Source organism: Ovis aries, chromosome X, assembly GCF_016772045.2.
Source record: "Ovis aries strain OAR_USU_Benz2616 breed Rambouillet chromosome X, ARS-UI_Ramb_v3.0, whole genome shotgun sequence".
Taxonomy (NCBI): domain Eukaryota; kingdom Metazoa; phylum Chordata; class Mammalia; order Artiodactyla; family Bovidae; genus Ovis; species Ovis aries.
Genome location: NC_056080.1, coordinates 43,480,728 through 43,507,651, shown reverse-complemented (window position 1 = coordinate 43,507,651; position 26,924 = coordinate 43,480,728). Strand labels below are relative to the sequence as shown.

At 39.6% G+C, this 26,924-nt stretch overlaps 1 protein-coding gene across 3 annotated transcripts in view; it reads left to right on the top strand.

Annotated features, from left to right (window-relative positions):
• EFHC2 (EF-hand domain containing 2) overlaps positions 1-26,924 on the top strand; it is a 238,237-nt gene that overhangs the window by 22,545 nt on the left and 188,768 nt on the right. For all 3 annotated transcript variants that reach the window (XM_060407404.1, XM_027963069.3, XM_060407403.1), the window contains exon 2: positions 18,502-18,690. In XM_060407404.1, coding sequence (XP_060263387.1) covers positions 18,502-18,690 — 189 coding nt within the window. The remainder of the gene's footprint in view (positions 1-18,501; positions 18,691-26,924) is intronic.

Sequence of the window (26,924 nt, the reverse complement as noted above, 5' to 3'; positions counted from 1 at the left end):
TACTCATTTGCCGCCTTACTGGCTGTGTTGTGCTTTGCATTCTTAATGTGTGATTGTAACATCCCTCAGCCAACTGAGAAACCCATTATTGAGGTCCTTTGGGTTGGTCTTCCTTACCCAGGGCAGGCCCTCAATAGGTGCCTGTCAATTGCTCCTGTCTACCTGTAGCAGCCATGCCTAAAAGGTAGCGAGATAGATGCAGTTTTGGGAGAATCATCTCTGGAATGCTTCTCGCCAGTGTCTTCCACTGATGCCATGTGACAAATGCTTCTTATTTTAGTAAGAGTGAATATAAAGGAAGAAGAAAGACATTTACTTTTGTGACATAAATCAGCAAGAAGCCTCTCAGGATGCATGGCTTATACAAAGCAGCCAGGATATCACATAGATGTCACCGTGCAGGTTGTGACCCAAAGCCTCTCTGCCGTGCAGTGGGATGCTCCTTTTTCCTTGTTAGCATTCAGTTTGGTTTTTTCTGGAGGCAGCAGATTTTTTCTCTGAACATTGATCAGGCAGTGCCCTGTAGGAGACCAGTCTCCCAAGAACAGGATTCCAGGTATGCAGGAGTGCAAATGTAAAGGGATTTCTTGGTTCATTTCCTGAGGAGGTTTTCCTGTTCCTACCATTGTAGGAAGGGCAGAGTCAACTTTGTAGGGGGGATTCCCCGAAGCAAAAAAGAAAGGAGAGACAGACATTTTCACTCTCTCATTAACCAAAGCCCCAGAATGCCCAATTTTGACCTGGGAACTCCATTATGACAAAGTGACAAGTTTGGCCAATTGAAGACCAAACAGATTCTTTGCTTTTCTGACTACATGTTTGGCATTCCAAAGAAGGGAATGGTCACGAACTGCTGGAGTTTGGGGGGGCTATCAGGTCAGTTCACATGGCTGAATGGTTAATTTAGACCACCTTCTCTTCTTCACTTGCCTTTGGTATTTGAAACAGAGATGTTTGTATTGTCATTTATAGGACCGTGTTTCATCTCATTTCTGTGAGACGTCAGTCATTCATTGCTCATCTGTATTCATGTTCATACTTAATACCTTATAAAAGGCACCTGAGTAGAAACTCGCCTTGTTACTGAGGAAAGTAAACCCTCTCTTGCCTTTTATTGTTAATGGAAATTTTTATGGAGATGATTGTAGATTTACATGCAGCTATCAGAAACAATACAGAGAGATCCTGTGTATACTTTACCCACTTTCCCATTGGTAATATATTGCAAAACTACTATAGTAGCACACCCAGGATATTAACGTTAATATAATCTGTCGATCTTACTCAGATTTTCCCAGTTTTATTAATACTTGTACTCATTTGCATGTGTGCATTTTATCGCCACAGTTCATCACATGTGTCGGTTACTGTGGCCATCTTGACAGTGAAGGTGCAGATCAATTTCATTATCACAAGGATCCCTCCTGTTATCACAAAGATCTCTCCTATTGCTCTTTTATAATCATACTTCCTTCCTTCCCATCAGCCTCCCCCACCCCTTACCCCCACTCCTGGTCCTGCTCTTCCCCATGGCTTCCCTAACCCCTGTTCTCCATTTCTAAAATTTTATTACTTTTAAATATTACATAAATGAAATCATAAAGTATGTACCCCTTGGGATTATTTTTTTTTCTCACTCGGCATAATTCTCTGGAGTTTTATCCAGGTAGTTGCATGTATCAATTGTTCATTTCCATTGCTGAGTAGTACTCTGTGTGTGTACCACAGTTTCTTTAACAGTTTACCTGCTGAAGAAGTTCTTGCCTATTTCCAGCTTTTGGTTGTTATGAATAAAGCTGTTACAAATATTCATGTACAGGTTTTTGTGTGGACATGTGTTTTCATTTTCTGGGATAGATGCCTGAGAGTGCAATTGCTGGATCTTATGATAACTGCCTGTTTAGTTTTATTTAAAAAAACCTGGCAAGCTGTTTTTGAGAGCAAATGTACCATTTTACAGTCCAGCAACAGTGCGTGAGTGATCTTGTTTCTCTGCATCTTAGTTAGCATTTAGTGTTGTCACTGTTTTTCATTTCAGTTATCTCGATAGGTGTGTAGAGATATCTCATTCTAGGTTGAGTTGTCATTTCTCTGATGGCTAATGAGTTGAATATCTTTTCATGTGCTTATTTGCCATCTGTATATCTACCTTGGTGAAATGTCTTTTTATGTCTTTTGCCTGTTTCTAATTGGATTGTTTTGTTTAACTGTTGAGTTTTAAGAATTCTTTATACATTCTAGATACTAGCCCTTTCTCTAAGATGCGGTTTGCACATTTTTTTTCTTCCAATCTGTAGCTTGTCTTTTTGGCCTATTAACTGTCTTTTGCAGAGCAAAAGAAATTTTCAAGTTTTAATCAACTCTAATTTATCAAAATTTTTCCCTTTATGGGCCACGCTTCAATAGTAAGCCTAAGAGCTCTCTGCCCAGCCCTAGATTCTGAAGTTTTTTTTCCTATACTTTTTCCTAAAATCTTTGTAGTTTAACACTTTCTGTGCAAGTCTGTGAACTGTTTTGAATTAATTTTTGTGCAAAGTGTGAAATTTAGGTCGAGATTCATTTGTTGAAAAGGCTAGACTTCCACCATTTAATTGCTTTTACAACTTTGTAAAAAAAAATCATTTGAGCATATTTGTGTGGGTTTCATTCTGTTCTCTGTTCTGTTCCTTTGATCTATGTCTATCCTTCTGCCAATGTCACACTGTTTTTATTCCTGTAGTAATATGTGTGTGTGTTAGTTGCTCATTTGTGTCCAGCTCTGCTTCCTCATGGACTTTAGCCTGCCAGTCTCCTCTGTCCATAGGATTCTCCAGGCAGGAATACTGGAGTGGGTTGCCATTTCCTCCTCCAGGGGATCTTCCTGACCCAGGGATCCAACCCACATCTACTGCGTCTCCTGCATTGGCAGGCAGATTCTATACTACTGGGCAATCTGGGAAACCCATATGCTTTACATAAGATCAATTAATAATCTTATTCTGTTTAAAAAGGGCATTAAAGCAAGCTTTTAAAGACTAAATGCATTAATTTGTAATACTTTATATTGCAAGTAATGGAATACCTGACCAACAGAGGCTTAAACAAGAAGGGGTTTATTTTTTTCACCAAGCAGGGAGTCTGGAGGTAGGTGGCTACTGGCACACATTTAAAGGCTCTACTTTGAGCCAGGATCTCTGCAGTCCTACCCACCTTCCTGCCATGATCCCAAGATGGCTGCTATAGCTCCAGACATTATGTTATATCTCAAGGCAAGAAAAAGTGAGCTAGAGGCAGCATCACTTGTATTTGTTCCTTGGCTTAAGAGGACAAAAGCCTTTTCCAGAATCCCAGAACAGAACTCTGAAAAGGAGGCTGAGGAAGCAAGTGGAGTGTTTAGCTTTATCTAGCTTTTAAATGGAGTCCAGCAAGGGAGAAGGAATTTGGGAATGGATGTACTAATCTGCTAGGGACTTCCCAGGTAGCACTAGTGGTAAAGAACCCGCCTGCCAATGCAGGAGACTTAAAAGATGTGGGTTCGATCCCTGGGTTGGGAAGATCCCCTGGAGCATGGTATGACAACCCACTCCAGTATTCTTGCCTGGAGAATCCAATGGACAGAGGAGCCTGGTGGGCTATAGTCCATAGGGTGGCAAAGAGTTGGACATGACTGAAGCACACTGATTATGGTTTCAGTGTGTCTGCCCTTGATGCCCTCTCGCAACACCTACCGTCTTACTTGGGTTTCTCTTACCTTGGACGTGGGGTATCTCTTCACTGCTGCTCCTTACCTTGGACGAGGGGTATCTCCTCACCACCACTCCTCCTGACTTTGAACGTAGAGTAGCTCCTTTTGGCTCTCCTGTGCACGTGCAGCCACCGCTGCTCGGATGTGGGGTTGCGCCTTTCGGCTGCCACCCCTGACCTCGGGCATGGGGTAGCTCCTCCCAGCTGCTGCGCCTGGCCTTGGACGGGGGGTAGCTCCTCTCAGCCACGCTTCTGCGAGGTCTGTTGCAGCTGGTGTGCTTCTGCCACATGGTCCATTGCTTATATCTACTACTATCTACTACTACTACTATTATCTACGGTGCTTATATCTACTACTGTGGGCAGGAATCCCTTAGAAGAAATGGAGTAGCCATCATGGTCAACAAAAGAGTCCAAAATGCAGTACTTGGATGCAATCTCAAAAACAACAGAATGATCTCTTCATTTCCAAGGCAAACCATTCAATATCACAGTAATCTAAGTCTATGCCCCAACCAGTAATGCTGAAGAAGCTGAAGTTGAATGGTTCTATGAAGACCTACAAGACCTTTTAGAACTAAAACCCAAAAAAGATGTCCTTTTCATTATAGGGGACTGGAATGCAAAAGTGGGAAGTCAAGAAACACCTGGGATTACAGGCAAATTTGGCCTTGGAATACGGAATGAAGCAGGGCAAAGGCCAATAGAGTTTTGCCAAGAGAACACACTAGTCATAGCAAACACCCTCTTCCAACAACACAAGAGAAGACTCTACACATGGACATCACCAGATGGTCAACACTGAAATCAGATTGATTCTATCCTTTGCAGCCAAAGATGGAGAAGCTCTATACAGTCAACAAAAATAAGACCTGGAGCTGAATGTGCCTCAGATCATGAACTCCTTATTGCCAAATTCAGACTGAAATTGAAGAAAGTAGGGAAAACCACTAGACCATTCAGGTATGACCTAAATCAGATTCCTTATGATTATACAGTGGAAGTGAGAAATAGACTTAAAGGACTAGATCTCATAGATAGAGTGCCTGATGAACTATGAACTGAGGTTCATGACATTGTACAGGAGACAGGCATCAAGACCATCCCCATGGAAAAGAAATGCAAAAAAGCAAAATGGCTGTCTGGGGAGGCCTTACAAATAGCTGTGAAAAGAAGAGAAGCAAAAAGCAAAGGAGAGAAGGAAAGATATAAGCATCTGAATGCAGAGTTCCAAAGAATAGCAAGAAGAGATAAGAAAGCCTTCCTCAGCGATCAGTGCAAAGAAATAGAGGAAAAGAACAGAATGGGAAAGACTAGAGATCTCTTCAAGAAAATTAGAGATACCAAGGGAACATTTCATGCAAAGGTGGGCTCGATAAAGGACAGAAATGGTATGGACCTAACAGAAGCAGAAGATATTAAGAAGATGTAACAACATACACAGAAGAACTGTACAAAAAAGATCTTCACGACCAAGATAATCACGATGGTGTGATCACTCACCTAGAGCCAGACATCCTGGAATGTGAAGTCAAGTGTACCTTAGAAAGCGTCACTACGAACAAAGCTAGTGGAGGTGATGGAATTCCAGTAGAGCTATTTCAAATCCTGAAAGATGATGCTGTGAAAGTGCTGCACTCAATATGCCAGCAAATTTGGAAAACTCAGCAGTGGCCACAGGACTGGAAAAGGTCAGTTTTCATTCCAATCCCAAAGAAAGGCAATGCCAAAGAATGCTCAAACTGCCACACAATTGCACTCATCTCACACGCTAGTAAAGTAATGCTCAAAATTCTCCAAGCCAGGCTTCAGCAATATGTGAACCATGAACTTCCAGATGTTCAAGCTGGTTTTAGAAAAGGCAGAGGAACCAGAGATCAAATTGCCAACATCCGCTGGATCGTTGAAAAAGCAAGAGAGTTCCAGAAAAATATCTATTTCTGCTTTATCGACGATGCCAAAGTCTTTGACTGTGTGGATCACAATAAACTGTGGAAAATTCTGAAAGAGATGGAAATACCAGACCACCTAACCTGCCTCTTGAGAAACCTATATGCAGGTGAGGAAGCAACAGTTTGAACTGGACATGGAACAACAGACTGGTTCCAAATAGGAAAAGGAGTACGTCAAGGCTGTATATTGTCACCCTGCTTATTTAACTTCTATGCAGATACATCATGAGAAATGCTGGGCTGGAAGAAGCACAAGCTGGAATCAAGATTGCTGGGAGAAATATCAATAACCTCAGATATGCAGATGACATCACCCTCATGGCAGATGGTGAGAGGAACTAAAAGCTTCTTGATGAAAGTAAAAGAGGAGAGTGAAAAACTTGGCTTAAAGCTCAACATTCAGAAAACTAAGATCATGGCATCTGGTCCCATCACTTCATGGGAAATAGATGGTGAAACAGTGGAAACAGTGTCAGACTTTATTTTGGGGGGCTCCAAAATCACTGCAGATCGTGATTGCAGCCATGAAATTAAAAGACGCTTACTCCTTAGAAGGAAAGTTATGACCAACCTAGATAGCATATTGAAAAGCAGAGAGAATGCTTTCCCAACAAAGGTCCGTCTAGTCAAGGCTATGGTTTTTCCAGTGGTCATGTATGGATGTGAGAGTTGGACTGTGAAGAAAGCTGAGCACCAAAGAATTGATGCTTTTAAACTGTGGCTTTGGAGAAGACTCTTGAGAGTCCCTTGGATTGCCAGGAGATCCAACCAGTCCATTCTAAAGGAGATCAGTCCTGGGTGTTCTTTGGAAGGAATGATGCTAAAGCTGAAACTCCAGTACTTTGGCCACCTCATGTGAAGAGTTGACTCACTGGAAAAGACTCTGATGCTGGGAGGGATTGGGGGCAGGAGAAGAAAGGAGCGACAGAATGAGATGGCTGGATGGCATCACCAACTTGGAAGACGTGAGTTTGAGTGAACTCCGGGAGTTGGTGATGGACAGGGAGGCCTGGCGTGCTGCAGTTCTTGGGGTCACAGAGTCGGACATGACTGAGCGACTGAACGTAACTGAACTGAACTGAAGCAACTTAGCATGCATGCCTGTAGTAATCAGCTACAATGAGCCAGTGATGTTAACTGACTTTGGTGGAAGTCTTTAGAATTCTTTCTATTGATTGGTGCTCTGAGTTTAATTATTTAGAGGGAAAAAAGAAGTGTTTTCTAAGAAGGGCTACATAACATTATTGAATATATAGAACCAACCTTATTGTTACATTGAGTTGATGGCTGAGAATCATGAGCACAACATTTTTCCAGGTTAGGTTTGGAAAGAGAAAAAAATTAGTTTAAAAATATTTGAAGTTTTCTTTGACATGACTTTTAAAAATTTTCGCATTTTGGGTTTCTTTTTGAGTGATTTAGCTTTATTAATAAGTAATGATAGCTTTCATGCTCCTCTGGTCCTGAGCTCTACCCAAGGCAATTTTGTTATTATTTTCTCTGGGAGGTTCATAGGATTTGCTCAATTACTTCTTTTTCTCTATAAAAATACAGAAAAGAAGAAAAGAAAAAATGAATTTCTAAAATAAATATGCTCTGAAGAGAGAGGTAAAAAACAATCTATTCATGGAACAGAAACAAACTAGTCCCAAATCTAGTCAGACAGGACTACCTATGAATGATGTGTGTGTGTGTGTATGTGTGTGTGTGTGTTACCCCATGGACTGTGTACCCTGCCAGGCTCCTCTGTCTTTGGGACTTTTCAGGCAAGAATACTGGAGTGGGTTGCCATTTCCTCCTCCAGGGGATCTTCCTGACCCAGAGATTAAACCCACTTCTCTTGCGTCTCCTGCATTGATGAGTGGATTCTTTATCACTGAGCCACCTGGGAAGTCCACCTAAGAATGACAGTTTTACATATATATTACCATATGTAAAATAGATAAGCAGTGTGTTTGATGGATGATGCAAGGCACCCGAAGCCAGTGTTCTGTGACAACCTGAAGGGATAGGGTGAGGAGAGAGGTGGGAGGAGGGTTCAGGATGGAGGGGACACATGTATCCTATGGCCAATTCATGTTGATGTATGGCAAAAACCATCCTGATATTGTAAAGTAATTATCCTCCAATTAAAATAAATAAATAAATGTAAAAATGAATGATAGTTTTAGGTAATTTGGTATCAGATTTTCCACCAACCTCAAAAAGTAGTTAGAAAAGTAAGTTTTGTTGACATATATTAAAATATTAAATATTAACTGGCTCTCTTCAGGCCTTGAATTTTTAGTAACTTCTGGTGGCTCTAAAAGGGTATCTGTAGTACTCTCTAATACCTATTCTGCTTTTAAGAGATTGAGTCTAGGTCCAATTGTCTGACCTGATCCCTCCCTCCCACATCATGGTGGTTGTTTTTGTTATTACCTTTGTCAAAAGCAAAAGTGGTAATTCAACCCTGATGACTTAAGCAGGGGGAGATCTATTCCTTTTCTCTAAGAGGGCACACACAATGCAAGGCCTAAGATTTGTGGGCTCAGGCATTGAGTTTTCATCCTGGATTGACTATTTCTATTAGTTGACTGGCGTTGGGCAAATTACTTAAACTCTGTTCTTGAGTATCCCCATCTTTACTCAGAGATTTTTTTCTGATAATTAAAAGAATCTATCACTTCTAAAGTACTTAGAGGACTGCCACACATGTCAGCTTTTGGCTATGAGAATGGTATTTACATGTGCAAAGATGCGCTTCTAACTAATGGTGGCCCTAATGACCTGTCAGGTTCTTACCAAACACCTTATTCTTCTTGCCTTGGTCATAGCAAGGTTGTCAAGCATCTGGGCTTTGGATGCAGTCTAGGTAGAAACAAAGAGACTCTGATGTGCTGGAGCTCTGAAAGAGATTATACATGCATAAACAACTCCCAATACTGGTGATTATAACCTGCTTCTTAGTTTGGGTTAGCTTTATGGTTTTTATGGTGGGCCTGGCAACTTACGATTATTTACTAATCAATTCAATCATGTGATAGACTGCTCTTCCAATCTCTAGCAACAGAGAAAGGGTGGTGGTACCAGTTATTAATGTGATGTGAAACATCAAGGAGAGTCTGGCTTTGGCTGCTCCCTTTCTGGTGGTGGCACTCTAAGTGTGATGGGACCCAAGGAGTTGAGGTATCAAGGAACACTGGATCTGTGGATAATATGTTCCTGATGTTATCATTTGCTAAAACATTTGCCTAATCTCTTTACACTGAGATTGAGCACCATTTCACAGCTACCATGGCATAGGGCAGGTTGACATCTGATCCTAAGAGATTGTAATGGCAAATCTCAAGCTTGTGTATATGTATGTGTGTGTTGGGAGGGGCAAACATTTGAAACAGGTCCCTATGTACTTTTATATCACACCAAACAAATACTCCAAGCAATTAGTTTCTGAGCTATAGAATTTTGAATTGAAATTTCAAGTTAATATTCTGATAGTACAGAAATGGAATTTTTGCATGCTGTGCTGATGAAAATAATGATGCCAATGGAAATTGACATCATTGAACTTAAGGAAGCATAGGTATATTGTTGTTGATTGGGGTTTGGATGTGTGAATTCACAACTCACAAATCAAGAGTTTTGGAAAGCATTTAGTAATAGTTCCTTTCATGTTAAAAGTATTCAAGAATCTTGTCTGGCCGACTTGACTTTACTTAGCAAAAGAGTTGAAAATATTTGACAATATCTAGCTAATAGTCTGCATAGAGAAATTGCTCATCAATTTAGCAGGAACTTGATTGAACTACATTCTGAACTTTAGACATTGTGATTTCTCTTCAGTTTTCATCTCACTGGTAGTTTACAGAAAAGGCCCCCTTGTATGATATACTTAGTCACTGTCACTAGCTGGACAGAAATGTACTGACAGGAGTTCATAGCACTTGTGTAGATGTATGGTGGGGGAAGCCCTTTGCTTCTTCCAGTCTCTTTTCTTTGCCTTGCTGCTGTGATGGTGACCAGGAAAGGGAAGGCCAGCCTTGCTGAGGGCTCTTCAGGCTCAATCCAGTGCTTTAGTTTCCTTCAGAAATTTCAGAAATGAGAAGCTCAGCCAATGCTGTTACATCCATATTTGGGAGCTGCAGCCATATATATAGGCTAAGAAGCCAGGTGATAGAAGTACTTTGTTGTCCTTATTGCTTTTTCTGCTCTCCTTCTTACCCCTTCCCAAGTAGAGGTGAGGCTGGCATGAAACTTGCAAGTCACCTCCCATGTCTCTTTCTTTCTTAACACACCCAATCACACATGTTGGTTTCTTTACCCAATGTCTACTGTAGCAGTGCTTCTCCAAGTGTGGTGTGTATCTGTGACACTGAGAGTCTTTAGAAACTTCTGTAGCAAATTGACCTTGCCATGATATCTGAGGGTGTGATCAGTGAGCTTGTAAGTTTTTATGTATTTGTTTTTATTTCAAATTTTTATAATTAATTTTATTGTATTGTGTAAAGTATCAGTCTGAAATGATTTGGGAAAAGAAACAATCAAACTTGCCCTTCCTCAATGATGGTTTGAAGGTTCTGTCCCATATGATGCCCTTTCCTTCCCATTCCCAATGTATTTACCCTCTTCAGGCCTTTTTCTCTCACCTTGTACCTGCTTAGCTGCACTAGCAGCTAACCTCACCTGCCTTCTTCTCACTTCTCATTCAAATCCATCCTTTCTTTTAATGTCAGGTGGAAAGAGGTGAATTAATTATATTCCTTCATTTATGACACAATGCCACCATTGATTTGTGCAAGGTCTCTCTCTTGTTTTATGTATTTTTATTCCTTATCATTCCCAATCCTTAATCTCTTTCCCTTTCAACTTTATATAGGCTTCCATACAGATGCACATTTAAATGCAGAAGCACATTTGATACACATTTTAAAAAAATTAATTTTATTTTTGGCTGTGCTGGGTCCTTGTTGCTGTGTGCTGGCTTTCTCTAGTTGTGGCAGTTGGGGGCTACTCTTCATTGTGGTGCACAGGCTTCTCATTGCCGTGGCTTATCTTGTTGCAAAGCATAGGCTCTAGGCGCCCAGGCTTCAGTAATTTCAGCTCAAGTGGAGGCGCTAGGGTATGTGGCCTTCAGTAGTTGTGGCACGCAGGCTTAGTAGTTGCGGCTTGTGGGCTCTAAAGCACAGACTCAATGGTTGTGGCATACAGGCTTAGTTGCTTCATGGCAGGTGGGATCTTCCCGGATCAAGGATTGAACCTGTATCCCCTGCAATGGCAGGTGGATTCTTATCCACTGACCACCAGGGAAGTCTTGATGCACATTCTTAAATCTCTGTGTGTTCTTGCAAAATATGTAGTGTTATTTTTTAAAAAATGTGTAAATGATATAGTGTGCTGCAGATACCATTTTTCACCCAACAGTATGTTTTAAGAATTTATGTTGCTATATGTACATCCAGTGCTGTGTTGCTGCTGAGTCGCTTCAGTCGTGTCCAACTCTGTGTGACCCCATAGACGGCAGCCCACCAGGCTCCTCTGTCCACAGGATTCTCCAGGCAAGAACACTGGAGTGGGTTGCCATTTCCTTCTCTCTCCAAGCCTATGTGTCCTTCCCAAATCCATATGTTGAACCCTAACCCCCCAGTGTGATGGTATTTAGAGATGAGGTCATTAGGTTTAGATGAGATCATGAGGATGGGGCCCCCATAATGAAATTCATACCCTTATGAGAAGAGACACCAGAGAGCTTGCTGTCTCTCTCACTGCCCTGTGAGGACACAGGGAGACATTGGTAGTCTTCAAGGCAAGAATAGAACCCTCACTGGGCAACTGAATTGGCCAGCACTCTTGTTTTAGACTTCCCAGGCTCCAGAACTGTGAGAAATTAGTTTCTGTTGTTTCATCCACGACATCTACGGTCATTTATTATGATAGCCTACATACGTCTGGTTTATTGCTTCAAAGAAGTGAAATGAAATGAAGATCCACCATAGTGTACTTATCCATGAAGCTATATTTTCTTATCCATTTCATCAACATATTTATCGAGGTTGTCTCCAACTTTCCCAAAATACAGTATGTCCCATATGTACAACCCTTCAAGTTGTGGACTTTCAAAGATGTGAATGTGTGTTCTGTCAACACTAGGCATGAGTGAAATTGTAGCTTAGACTTACAAACTTACTTTGTTGGACTTACAAATTGGACTTATGAATGTGCTCTTTGAATGGAACTTGTTTGTATGTAGATGACCTACTGTACCATTACACATTGTCATATATCTCCATTTATTGGCTACTGTGAGAATTTCTCTGAGATACATATCCAGGAGTAAGATTCTTGAATTACAGGGAATACACATCCCTAGTTTTGCCAAGTAGCACCACATTGCTTTCCAGAATGATAGTTAACTGTCCCATCAGCAGAGCATTAGGGTTCCTATTTCCCTCTTCTCCTGTCCAATTCATCCCATTTCTCCAGGCTCAAGACAGTATCCAACTACCTGAAGGACCTCAAACTATTACTCCAGCCCATCAGTTTATGGCTCAGGGTAGATAGACTTACCAGAGATTAGGGTCAATGAGGTTAAATTCAGATGCAGACTCCAGTATTTACATATAACCATAGGTGTGCTAGTCAACTTGTCTCTGCCTCTGTAAAATGGCTGTAATAATGCCTATCACATAGTTTTGAGATGGCAAAATTAGGTAACTCATATAAAGATTCCCAGGTTGCAGAGTGATAAAGAATCTTCCTGCCAATTCAGGAGACTCAAGAGATGTGGGTTCAATCCCTGGGTCAGGAATATCCCCTGGAGGAGAAAATGGCAACCCACTCCAGTATTCTTGCCTGGAAAATCCCATGGACAGAAGAGCCTGGCAGGCTATAGTCCACGGGGTTGCAAAGAGTTGGAGACGACTGAGCGACTGAGCATGTATGCAAATGGTATAGCTCATGGTAAGTGGTCAAAAATGGAAGTCCACTGCTTCCTAGTTGTTTTAGTTATCTAAATCTTGACTCCTCAGCCAGATGGTGGGTTTCCTCTTCAAGGCACGGCTGAGTTTTATGCTTATTTTAAATACTATATCTGGCACAAGGCTTCCCAGCTGGCACTAGTGGTAAAGAACCTGCCTGACAATGCAGGAGCCACAGGAGACTGGGTTTGATCTTTGGGTCGGGAAGATTCCCTGGAGGAGGGCACAGCAACCCACTCCAGTATTCTTGCCTGGAGAATCCCATGGACAGAGGAGCCTGGTGGGCTACAGTCCATGGGGTTGCAAAGAGTTGGACATGACTAAGCGACTTTGCATGCATGCATGCGTATCTGGCACAAAGTTAGGAATATAGTAAATGTTTAACAAACATTTATTGGTTTGACCTAAGATGAGTTTGTGATTACCCAAAATACTTGCTTTGAAAAAGGGACATTATTATAAAATTCAATGTTATTCCACCATTCATTTTAACCAACCCAGCTTTTGCTTTGCTATGGTGATTTGGGACTGACTTATGGTAAAGTCCGCTCACTCACTTATGAGTGGAGTGTATGTCAGAGGGGAGTGGGGTGGTGGTGGAGGTTGTGACAATGGATTCTCTATGGGACAGAGCCAGGCTGCCAGTCACCATCCTAACCACTGCCTCTAGCTTTCCTCCAGCAGCCTTCTGCCTGGGTTGTTCTTCTTCCTGGGGCATCTGTGGGGCCCCGACTCTCCTGAGCAAGGCTACTCAAGCCCTTCCCTGTTCTTTGAGGCTGCCTTCACTATAAGAAAAAATGAGGTCTTATATTTTTCTTTTAATTTTTGGGTATTTAATTTTTATTAATATTAATTTGTCATTGTTGTTCAGAGGCTAAGTCATGTCTGATTTTTTGTGACCCCATGGACTGCAGCACACCAGACCTCCTTGTCCTTCACAATCTCCCAGAGTTTGCTCAGACTTATTTCCATTGAGTCGATGATGCCATCCAACTATTTCATCCTCTGCCACCCCCTTCTCTTCCTGCCCTCTGTCTTTCCCAGTATTAGTGTGTCTTTTCCAATGAGTTGGCTCTTTGCATCAGGTGGCCAAAGTATTGGAGCTTCAGCATCAGTCCTTCCAATGAGTATTCAGGGTTGATTTCCTTTAGGATTGACTAGTTTGATCTCTTTGCTGTCCAAGAGACTCTCAAGAGTCTTCTCCAGCACCACAGTTCGAAAGCATCAATTCTTCAGTGCTCAGCCTTCTTTATATAACATTATATTAGTTGCAGGTATAAAATGTAATGATTCCATCTTTGTATATATTGCAAAATGATCACAATAAGTCTGGTTAGCATCTACTATCACACAATAGTTACGAGGTTTTTTGTTTTCTGGTGATGAGAATTTTCCAGATTTACTCTATTTGACACTCTCAAATATATACCAATAGTACAGTATTAACTATAGTCACGATGCTGTGTATTACATCCCCATGACTTATTTATTTTATAATTGAACATTTGTACATTTTGATCACCTTCACCCATTTTGCCCACCCCCACCCTCCACCTCTGGCAACCACCAGTCGGTTCTCTGTATCTATGAGCTTGTTTATTTTTTATTCTTTTTAAGATTCCACATATAGGTGCAATCATATGATACTTGTTTTTCTCTGTCTGACATTTCACTTAGTGTTATGCCCTTAGGGTTCATCCATGTTGCTGCAAGTGGCAGGTTTTCATTCTTTTTTATGGCTGAATAATATAATAATATTAATTCATCTGTCGGTAGCCACTTTAGGTTGTTTCTCTTTTGGCTATTGTAAATAATGCTACAGATGGACATGGGGTGTACATATCTTTTCAAGTTAGTATTTTTATTTTCTTTGAATAAATACCCAGAAGTAGAATTGCTGAGTCATGTGGCAGTTCTATTTTTAATTTTTAAAGGAACTTCCATACTATTTTCCATAGTGGCTACACCGATATACATTCTCACCACCAGTGCACAAGGGTTCCCTTCTCTCCACATCCTTGCCAACAGTTGTTATTTCTTACCTTTTTGACAAAATAGCCATCCTAACAGGTGTGAGGTGGTATCTCATTATGGATTTGATTTGCATTTCCTTGATGATTAGTGATGTTACACATCTTCTTATGTACCTGTTGGCCAGTTGAATATCTTCTTTGGAAAAATATGTGTTCACATCCTCTGTCCACTTTTTAATCAGATTTTTTGTTATTGAGTTGTATGAGTTCTTTTTATATTTTGGATATTAATTCTTTTTCATGTATATTATTTGCAAACATTTTATCCCATTTCATAGGTTGCCTTAAAACAAAGTATTTTTTTTTAATTTTTATTTTTTTAAATTTTTATTTTTACTTTATTTTACTTTACAATACTGTATTGGTTTTGCCATACATTGACATGAATCCACCATGGGTGTACATGCGATCCCAAACATGAACCCCCCTCCCACCTCCCTCCCCACAACATCCCTGTGGGTCATCCTCGTGCACCAGCCCCAAGCATGCTGTATCCTGCATCAGACATAGACTGGTGATTCGATTCTTACATGATAGTATACATGTTTCAATGCCATTCTCCCAAATCATCCCACCCTCTGCCTCTCCCTCTGAGTCCAAAAGTCCGCTATACACATCTGTGTCTTTTTTGCTGTCTTGCATACAGGGTCATCATTGCCATCTTTCTAAATTCCATATATATGTGTTAGTATACTGTATTGGTGTTTTTCTTTCTGGCTTACTTCACTCTGTATAATCGGCTCCAGTTTCATCCATCTCAACAGAACTGATTCAAATGTATTCTTTTTAACGGCTGAGTAATACTCCATTGTGTATATGTACCACAGCTTTCTTATCCATTCATCTGCTGATGGACATCTAGGTTGTTTCCATGTCCTGGCTATTATAAACAGTGCTGCGATGAACATTGGAGTACATGTGTCTCTTTCAATTCTGGTTTCCTCGGTGTGTATGCCCAGGATTGCTGGGTCATATGGGAGTTCTATTTGCAATTTTTTAAGGAATCTCCACACTGTTCTCCATAGTGGTTGTACTAGTTTGCATTCCCACCAACAGTGTAGGAGGGTTCCCTTTTCTCCACACCCTCTCCAACATTTATTGCTTGCAGATTTTTGGATCACAGACATTCTGACTGGTGTGAAGTGGTACCTCATGGTGGTTTTGATTTGCATTTCTCTAATAATGAGTGATGTTGAGCATCTTTTCATGTGTTTGTTAGCCATCCGTATGTCTTCTTTGGAGAAATGTCTATTTAGTTCTTTGGCCCATTTTTTGATTGGGTCATTTATTTTTCTGGAATTGAGCTGCATAAGTTGCTTGTATATTTTTGAGATTAGTTGTTTGTCAGTTGTTTCATTTGCTATTGTTTTCTCCCATTCAGAAGGCTGTCTTCTCACCTTGCTTATAGTTTCCTTTGTTGTGCAGAAGCTTTTAATTTTAATTAGATCCCATTTGTTAATTTTTGCTTTTATTTCCAGAATTCTGGGAGGTGGATCATAGAGGATCCTGCTGTGATTTATGTCAGAGAGTGTTTTGCCTATGTTCTCCTCTAGGAGTTTTATAGTTTCTGATCTTACATTTAGATCTTTAATCTATTATGAGTTTATTTTTGTGTGTGGTGTTAGAAAGTGATCTAGTTTCATTCTTTTACAAGTGGTTGAATTGGAAAAGAAGAAGTAAAACTCTTATTGTTTGCAGATGACATGATCCTCTACATAGAAAACCCTAGAGACTCCACCAGAAAATTACTAGAGCTAATCAATGAATATAGTAAAGTTGCAGGATATAAAACAAAGTATTTTTGAACTTCCTTTCAGACTTCCTGCCAATGCATCATGCTTTGCAAGAGGCTATTGCCCTGAATCTACATAATCCTGGCAAAATATTCAAGTTCAAGCAGCAAATTCAGGATACTTGTTACCTCTGGAGAGGGAGACAAGGAGCATGAACTCTGAGGGAGGGCTTATATTTATTTTTTAAATATTTTATTTTTATTGGAGCATAATTGATTTACAAGATTGTGTTACTTTCAGGTACACAGCAAAGTGATTCAGTTTTACATATATGGTGGGCTTCCTAGGTGGCTCAGTGGTAAAGAATCCGCCTGCCAATGTAGGAGATGCAAGAGATGTGGGTTTGATCCCTGGGTTGGGAAGATCCCCTGGAGGAGAAGATGACAATCTGCTCCAATATTCTTGCCTGGAAAATTCCATGGACAGAGGAGCCTGACGGGCTACAGTCCATTGGGTCACAAAGAGTTGAATATGACTGAGCAGACACACACACACACACACACACACACACACACACACACACACACACATATAGCAAAGTGATTCAGTTATACATGTATGATACATATGTTCATTCTTTTCTATATTCTTTTCTCATATAGGTTACTGCAGAATATCAAGTAGAGTTCCCTGTGTTATACAGTAGGTCCTTGTTGGTTATCTGTCATATATATAGTAGTGTGTTCATCCACAAATAATCATATGATATCACTCATATGTGGAATCTAATTTTTAAAAAAACATACAAATGAATTCATTTACAAAACAGAAGCAGACTTACAGATATTGAAATCAGGAACTTGGAATGAGAGAGAGCTTTAATTGTATCTGAAATGTTCTATTTTTTTCTACAGGGCTGTGGTGTACCTGGATGTTCATAATATGATATATGATACAACAAATATATTAATATATCGCATATAAATACCATGTGATATTTATTATATCATATATCATGTATTATCATGGGTATTATATTAATTTGAATTTGCTGCTTATCATTTGTATGCTTATATTACCCATAAATAACCCTGTATTTTTGAATATTTTCAGACTTTATATATAAGATGAAGTGATCAAATTTTGTGTCCTACTACCTTTTTTTTGGTTGACAGTTTTTGAAATTTGTCCATATTGATGCATATAATTTTAGACCTCTGTATTTATATTCCATTTTATAAAGAGAACACAATTGAGGTATCTTTTCTGCTACTGATAGACATTTAGATTGTTTCCTATTTTTCACTCTTACTAACACTGCTGTAACAAATAATCTGATACATAGCTCCCCATGTAAGGGACAGAAGACATTTAGAAGTAGACATGCTAGGTGTCTGGGCAAGCATATACCTTTCAGTTTGCTAGGTATCACCATATCTTTCCTCAGACTGAGTTTTCTGCTTTACTTTTCTACTAGCAGTGCATGCACATTGGTGTTGGCCCACATCTTTGCCAATCCTTGGAAGCATTGTCTGGGCTTTGCCCTTTCTGCTCAGATCCTCAGAAAAGATGTGAGGGGGAAGTGGGGAAGAGGGAGGGCAAGGTTCTACAATTAGGAGGAGAAAGTCAGCTCTGACAAATTTCCTGTGACACTTACTTTAATGAAGAAAAGATTTTATTCTCCATTTTGATGAAGATAATATTTCAATTTCTGTGGGAAAACTGTTACATTTTTTACTCTGAAGCAGAGAAGTTTCTTTTTTTCCCCCTGTTTGCATTCTTGGCAAATAAATGGAATAGACCAATTAGCAAGTTAATGTCCTAAATGTTCACTTGCAGTAACAGTTATTTTGAAATGTTTTAAATAGCATGGAGCATTGGGTTTGTTCTTATTGCTTTTCAAGGTTTTGAATTTGTTAAAATGAATTGAATTTAAAATGAGGCACAAGTTTATGGTGAAGATTGATCATAATTATTTGCCACTCTAATTTGCATTTTGTAATGGGAAAAATAAATGATGGGAAATGTGTTTACCTTTTAAAACAAATATGAAAAGGCAGAAAGAATAACTTTGGCCATTTTGGGTTGTCTCTTGTGTTCACAGATGGGAAAAAAGAAATTCCACAAATCTCAACACTGGGGCTTTTGCAACAATGTTAGGATGCTGGTGAGTGAAGATAAACCAGGAATAGGTGGAGAACTGCTTCTCGGACAGAATACAAAGCCAAAATACAGTGTATTTCCTAAAGGAATGGGAATTGAATCACCATCTTGGGTAGCTTTCGATAAACAGGTAAGTCACATGACATTGGGAGACATGCAGTCTTAAAATGTTACATGTACCTAAATATTAAGTAGATTTGAGGAAATGAGTCCTCAATGTAAATGTTCATCTGAAATGACATAAAAGTACTCTAAACAAAGAAAAGTTACCCTGATTCTGTTTCTGACCAGGCACATTGGTCACAGGATGCCTAATGTTCATCACCTTTCATGATGAATGCTTATCAACCATTCTCTTATCTCCTGTCCTGGACAGGATAGTGTCCTTCTATAGACAGTAAGGGTCTAGTCAGACTGCCACTTTTGCTTAGTGATTGTCATTAACTAAAGAATTTTGTGTGATTCTGAATGTGCCATTGAATGCAACAGGAAAATACTAATTATGGTTCCCCATCCTTGAGGACCAAGGGTGACAGGGCCAGAATTGTAGAAGTGAAGGAAAGAGGTGCCATTATTAGACAACAGTCTGAAGTTTTTGTGATGTGTGTTTGTGTGCATAACACATGCACATATACTGGGGTATTTACAATTGAAGTAGGCAGTCCAGTTGAATATCTGAAAAGGGACTAAGAGCAAAGGGAGAAAACCCAAAGTGGCCAGTTGTTTCCCACAAGGCAGCTGTGTGGATATGCTCTGTTTTATCACACAGCCCTGTGTCACCATGGCCCCGTGGTCTATTTTCTGAGAATTTATTATTCAATTATTTAGGTCCTATAAATAGAAACTAACTCAGGACTAAAGAATTCAAACATTAGTATGCTAAACTTACCAGGTAGTTTTTAGCAGCCTTAACATGGGGACTGGTTGGCAATGCTTTGATTCCAATTAAAATGTCTTCAGATTTGGCAGAAGTGACATATTCCATGTCATCCAAGTTAAGGTCAATCAGAGCACACACTTCTTTTGAAGTCCAGTTCTGACACTTATGGAGATTTAACAGACCATGGGAAAGCTTCTTTCTTAGGAAACCTTCTCTACTTTGAATGTGGACCAATATTTCGCTCTCTCTCTTTTTAAAATTTATTTATTTGGCTGTGTGGGATCTTCATTGCATCATGTGGGATCTTGCACGGAATTTCTAGAGGTGGTGTGTGAGCTCAGAAGTTGTAGCATGTGGGCTTAGTTGCTCTGTAGCATGTGGGATCTTAGTTCCCCGACCAGGGATTGAACCCTTGTCCTTGGCATTGGCAGGCAGATTCTTAACCTCTGGACCTGACCACCAGTGAAGTCCTCAATATTTCTCTGTTTTGGATTATTTTTAGTATATACCTTGCTTAATGCTGGACCTAGGGTTCAGAAACACTTTCTGCTGACTTACTTGAGTGGCTCATGCATGGTTTCCTGTTAATATCAATCTTATAGGTGTTTGCACATCATCATTCTAGAATATTTAATTTGCAAGCATCAAAGAAAAGATTCTATTTTTATTTATGTCAAAAAGAGTGTATTGAGAATAGTTTAATCCACCAACTAATAAATAATGTAGGCCACAAGACATTAAACTATTCTCTTGCATTTAAAGTTGAAAATTCATTTTATTTCATGTTTTTCTCAATATTTAATATGTGCTTTTGAGTCTATTTTACAGTCTTTTAATTACTTATAAAATCATGTAGAATATTTCATGAAGTTGGAATAATTTTAGCCTCAAACTACTTGAGAAAATGAAGAGCTTGCTCATTTCAGGCCTAACTAAATGCAACATAATTCAGTTATTTTGTTGGTCAACTTCAATTAAATATTCATTGAGCTTTAAATGAGACACTAAGACTATGAAATATTTACGTGCTCTGATGAGATTGTGAACTACAGATTGGATCCTGCTTAATACCCAGAGCAAATTATAAAGCGCTTTTGGCATTTGTGGCTTAACAAAACAAGTCAACACCTGTTAATCGTTTTTCTTGAAAATGAGATACTTTCAACTTGAATCAGTTTTTCCAACAGCTTTTAATCATAGCAATATATCTAGGGCTACATTCTCAAAGAATATAAGGTAGAAATAAAGGCAGATTTTTGGAAAGTGCATCATAATTAATATCCGTAGTAAGTGCTCTTGATCCTCCCCACCCCCAACAGGCACCCCACCCCCCACAGCTAGTGCAGCAAGTGCTTTGGCTAACAACTCATTCCTATCACCCTCGATGGAGTGTTATCTCGGCCAGTGGACATTGCATCACCCAGAGAGTTCACCTGGGAGGTTACCATGGCCACTTACTTCAGCATAGGATGGGGTAGCAAATGGGTGACTGATTTGTCAATGGTGAAAGGCTGAGCTTCTTTAACATGGAATGATTCTGTGTCATGCTTGATTTAGGCTCATGGCCCCTTGTGCATTACAAAAGTAAAGTGTTAGTTGCTTAGCTTTGTCCAACTCTTTGCGACCCCATAGATTGTAGCCCACCAGTCCCCTCTGTATATGAAATTCTCCAGACAAGAATACTGGAGTTGGTTGCCATGCCTTCTTGCAGGGGATCTTCCTGACCCAAGGATCGAACCCAGCTCTCCTGCATTGCAGACAGATTCTTTACTGTCTGAGCCATGAGGGAAGCCCTCCTTGTCCATTAAGCCTCGGCAAAATTTCATATGAGAATGCATCCTCCCTTGGATGATTTCCCTTCCCTTGGCTGTTCCTCTCACTCCCTTTCAAGTTTCTCCCAATAATATACCCTTAATAATAAATCAAACACACCTAAACCCCTGTTTCAGACTCTGCTTCTATGGAGCCCAACCTGAGATAATATTCCAGTTTCTGTCCATAATTCTAAAAGTGACCATGAAAACATTCTGCTCAGGCAGACCATCAGATTATAAGCAAAGAAGAGACTATTTGCAGTCACTCAAAACAGCCAGCATTTGTGATCCTCATGGCAGACATTTCTAGCTCTTTTATCTTTTTTTCACTCTCCCCTTTATTCTTATGGTGAAAAGGCCAGTTTTATTCAGGCTGGAGATGTCTCCACTTACACACTTTTGTGTTCCCAGGCTCCCTACAGCTAAGGCTGGCCACTGGGCTCACTTCTAGCTAATGACATGTGAGTTAAAGCTTATTAGGGTTGTTCAGTCACTCAGTCCTGTCCAACTCTTTTCGACACCATGGACTGCAGCACGTCAGGCTTCACTGTCCATCACCAACTCCTGGAGCTAGCTCAAACGCATGTCCATCGAGTCAGTGATGCCATCCAACCATCTCATCCTCTGTCATGCCCTCTTCCTCTGCCTTCAGTCTTTCCCAGCATCAGAGTCTCTTCCAGTGAGTCGGCTCTTTGCATCAGGTTGCCAAAGGGTGGGGCTCTTGGGAAAGTGATTTTTCTAATTTAAAGTGTCAGGCTTAGCTGATATGTTTTTCCTGCTGTGTTTTCCTGTCTGGAAGGAGAACGTAATTCCTCGGGGCACAGCAGCCATCTTGTGAATGCAGCAGAGATAAAGGGAATCTAGGGCCCTGATGGCATCAAGTGACTACCATTTCAGGCCTGAGCCGTGTCTCTCTGGACATCCTATTAAATGAGAAAAATAAACCCCTATTTTAGAGGTTCTCAACCTAGGGAGACCTTTGGAAATGTCTGGAGGTGTTTTGAGTTGTCCCAATGACCAGGAAGAGAACTGGACTATGAGAAAACAAGTGAGGCACTTGTCTTGAGTACAGAATTTAAGGGGTGCCCCTAAACTCAGTAATCAGCCAGGAAATATTTTAATGAAATAATTTTAAAATTTTTTGCTTATAATTTTTTATTTTTTAAATTATGGAAATATGACAACACATTTACAAGAAACTTGGGAAAATACAGAACAAGTTTACATATACTTCCACTATATATTACAATTATTTTTTAAAGTAGATGAATTAAGATTTTTAGTTGGAGTTTCAATATCAAACTCTCAAAAGCCAATAGATTGAATATACAGAGAAGCAGAAGGATATAGTAGACCTGAAAAGCACTATGAACCAATTCAACATAATTAAGATTTATACAATTTTCACACAACAGTAGGATACAAATTCTATTCAAGTTCCCATGAAGTATCTTTAAAATTAATGCAAAATTTCAGGATGAACAAAATAGCATGTTAAATAAAGACAGGATCAGTAACTGTGTCATGCTGAGCCATATTGGAGCCTTAGGCAAAAGGGAAAATCAGTAGTGCTAATTCCATCTTTATTTAACATGGTGGTATTTTGTTCATCCTGGATTTTTGGCATTAGTTTTGATGTTTTTCAATTGCCTCGCCCTACGGCCAGACCTGACACAGAAGTGCTGCTGCTACTTGAATAGCTGGGACCCAGCCTGGTATTTTACATCCTGCAACTTGGGGAGGGTAACCCCCCAACTGAATATTCTACCTAAAATGCAAATACCATGCCCATTGAGAGACACAGCCCTAACATGTTTTTAAGCTTCCCTTGTAGCTCAGTTGGTAAAGAACCTGCCTTCAATGCAGGAAACCCAGGTTTGATTCCTGGGTTGGGAAGATCCCCTGGAGAAGGAAATGGCAACACTCTCCAGTATTCTTTTCTGGAGTGTCCCATGGACAGAGGAGCCTGGCAGGCTACAGTCCATGGGGTTGTAGGAGTAGGACATGACCTAGTGACTAAACTACCACCAACGTGCTTTTACAACCCTTGCCAGTGGGAGGATTTATGCAAGTACCCAAACACAATTTTGCCTGATACTGTACCCACTGCCCAAAGACTAGTTATTTCGTTGAAATTGTTTAAATATAAGCAAGCACATATTCACTCAACAAGTTAGTTCCAGTCAACATCCCAGGAAGAAGCAAACATGGATGACTGTTCTCATTCTTTAAATGAGGAACCATTTACAAAAAGTGGGGCAGAGATAGTGTTCTGAGGATGCATGTTGGAGGCACTGGAACTAACTAATCTTTATGATTGTGGCTTTGTCACCTTTCCTCTCTGAGCCTCAGTTTCCTTGACTGTGAGCAGGGACTTGGCTAGCTGCTTGCTTAATACCCCCTCACCTTTAGCGGTCTGTGCCTAAGACTTGAGTCTTAGTCTGTGGCATGTAGTCTGTGACTAAAGGAAATTGATCCTAAAACTAAGCCCAGACCCTGGATCTCCTGGCCTGGGACTCTTTCTAATTACATCAGGTACCTACTGCTTTATTGTTGATTGAAATTTGGCATTTAGTAGTTTATAATATGCTGCCGTTGCTATTGTTAGCTGCTTTTATAAAAAGTCAGACTCGTTAGAAATACTCAAATGACTGAATGTTTTTTAATGACTTTTATCTGGATGTTAAGCATCTTTTACATAGACTACAATTATAGTTTCATTTCTCTTCATTTGTCAATAGCTCCTAGTTAGCCTAATTTGTTTGCTGCTTTGCAAATGACTCCATTATAGTAAGTGGCAGGGAAAAGGTTGATCCTATGGGGTATGCATGCATTTAAAATATTATTTTATTTTTTCCATCTACTGTGAACATAATGACTATAATCAAAACTACTGACCATAGAATTGGAATTTTAATAACTTTGGATTTGTTGATAAGGGGTTTATGGTGAGCTGATTGTTTATGTAGCACTGTGTGGCTCTTCATGCTTTGAACAATATAAAAATAACAATTTAAAATATAACCTGATCTCTTGGGTCACCTTGATGTGTGTTTTTCATTGAACAAGTTGGTTTGTTACTCATTGCAGTGAGGAAAAACATCCACTCTGAGTAACTGTGGGATGTCTAAGTAAGCAAGTGTTAGAAAAGACTTACTATAAGATTTGGGCTCATGTTAGGTAATTTTGAAGAGGATTTAAAGAAATGAGGCCTTGCTCTAGATTGGGTGCTGTCAGGAAGTGTGGTTACTGCTATGATTATGTTATCTTTTAAGTTGAAATATAGTTGTTGTACAGTATATAGGTTACAGGTGTACAATATAGTGATTCATAATTTTAAAGGTTATACTCCATTTATAGTTATCATAAAATATTGGATATATTCCTTGTGTTGTACAATATATCCTTATAGCTTATTTTATTGTCCATCCCCCTTTCCTCCCTTCACTGGTAACCACTGGTTTGTTCTCTGTATCTGAGTCTGCTTCTTTCTGTATATTTACTAGTTTATTGTATTTTTTAGATTTTCACATATAAGTGATATTATACACTGTTTGTCTGATTTATATCACTCATCATAGTACCCTGCAAGGCTATTCATGTTGCTGCAAATGACAAAATTTCTTTTTATAGCTCAATAGTAGTCATATATGTGTGTATATACACACATTTTCCTGCAGGGAGATCAAGGAGTGATCAAGTAGGTTAGTATACACACACACACACACACACACACACACACACACATTTTCCTGCAGGGAGATCAAGGAGTGATCAAGTAGGTTAGTATACACACACACACACACACACACACACACACAAATACATCCCGCTTCTTTATTCAGTCATTTGTTGATGGACACTTGGGTTGTTTTCATAGGTTGGCAATTGTAAATAATGCCACTGTGAACATTGAGGTGCATGCATCTTTTCAAATTAGTGTTTTTCGTTTGTCTTTCAGATGTATATCCAGGAGTAGAATTGCTGGGTCCTATGGTGAAAAAGTGAAATTGAAAGTGAAGTCGCTCAGTGGTGTCCTACTCTTTGCAACCCCCTGGACTGTAGCCCCCAGGCTCCTCCGTCCATGGGATTTTCCAGGCAAGAATGCTGGAGTGGGTTGCCATTTCCTTCTCCAGAGGATCTTCCTGACCCAGGGATTGAACCCAGGTCTCCTGCATTGTAGGCAGAGGCTTTATGGTCTGAGCCACCAGGGGTCCTATGGTAGTTCTGTTTATAGCTTTTGAAAACCCTCCATACTGTTTTCCACAGTGGCTGTACTAGTTTACATTCCCACCAACAGCATACAAGGGTTCACTTTTCTCCACATCTTCACCAACACTTGTTATTTGTTGTCTTTGTGATCATAGTCATTCTGATAGGAATGAGTTGATATCTTATTGTGGTTTTGCATTTTCCTGATGATTCAGGGATGTTGAGTGTCTTTTCATGTACCTGTTGGCCCTCTGTATTTCCTCTTTGGAAGAGTGTCTATTCAGTTCTTTTGCTCATTTTTTAAAAAAGATTTTGTATCTTAAGTAATCTCATTTATGGAGAGAGGAGACTAGAAGGCTACATCTGTGATTGGGAGAGAAGCAGCCCTCACTCCTAGGAAAGGGGGATATTTGGCGTTTTGTGGCTTGGACAACATTCATGTTCTATCTGTGTTCAGATGTAGCTATGGACTGATCGCTCTCTTTTTTTCATCTTGATTCATTGTGGTCACAGAGTGGCCTTGTCTGAAAATTGGTATCCTCTGGAAGTTTTCATGTTTAGCAGACCAGCTTGTAGCAGCACCAAAGCCAGCTGATAGTGTCAGATTGGCTCCTGGATATCAGGGGCTGTTTTTCTCTTTCTTATCCAATGCCAGCCAAAATGTTCAATTTTCCTGCAGGGTGATCAAGGAGCCATCAAGTAGGTTAGAATTTCATATGATTGGTGAAGAACAATAAACTACTATAGACACTCAAAGTTTTGCCTAAAGCCAAATCAGGAATCTTACAAAATATAATGAGTATATATAAATTAAATACAATTAAAATATTATATGTGTCAGATATTATACCTTTAAACCATGCCCAAAATGTCAAATGAAAAATGTTCCATAGGTTTATGTAATTGTCAGGTTATCTGAAACCTATGGGGATCATTTCATAAAAGATAGCAATATATATAACATAATGTAATCACAATAATTGCCATTTAAATCCATGTTTTAAGTCACAATTACATACTCTTCAGCTATTTAGTTTTAAAGAAGAAATCAAAAGGCTTGCCTGAAATCAAGCACTTCATATCCCAAATTCCCGACTATATGTTCTGTATTTATCATTAAAACACAAAATTACCTTCATTAAATTTGTTAAACTGATAAAATTTCCAGTTTCATCATACATTATGGCTTTCTCTAATCTTTTGAAATTCAAAAGGCACTTTATAAAAATATCTGCAAATTTGGAATAGATGGTTTTAGAATAAAAATAATGAGGTTTGTAAATGAGTCTTTTATTGAAGAGTTTTTCCTCCCCTCTTTGCTAAAAACTAGATTTTAGTTACTAGAAAAATTTTAAGACCTTCCCCTCAGGGTTAAACTTTTTAGCAGTAGTAGGCCTGTGGCTTATTCTTATTAGCTCAAAGTTAAAATTGTCTTTTTGAGCTTAAACCTGAGTAGAT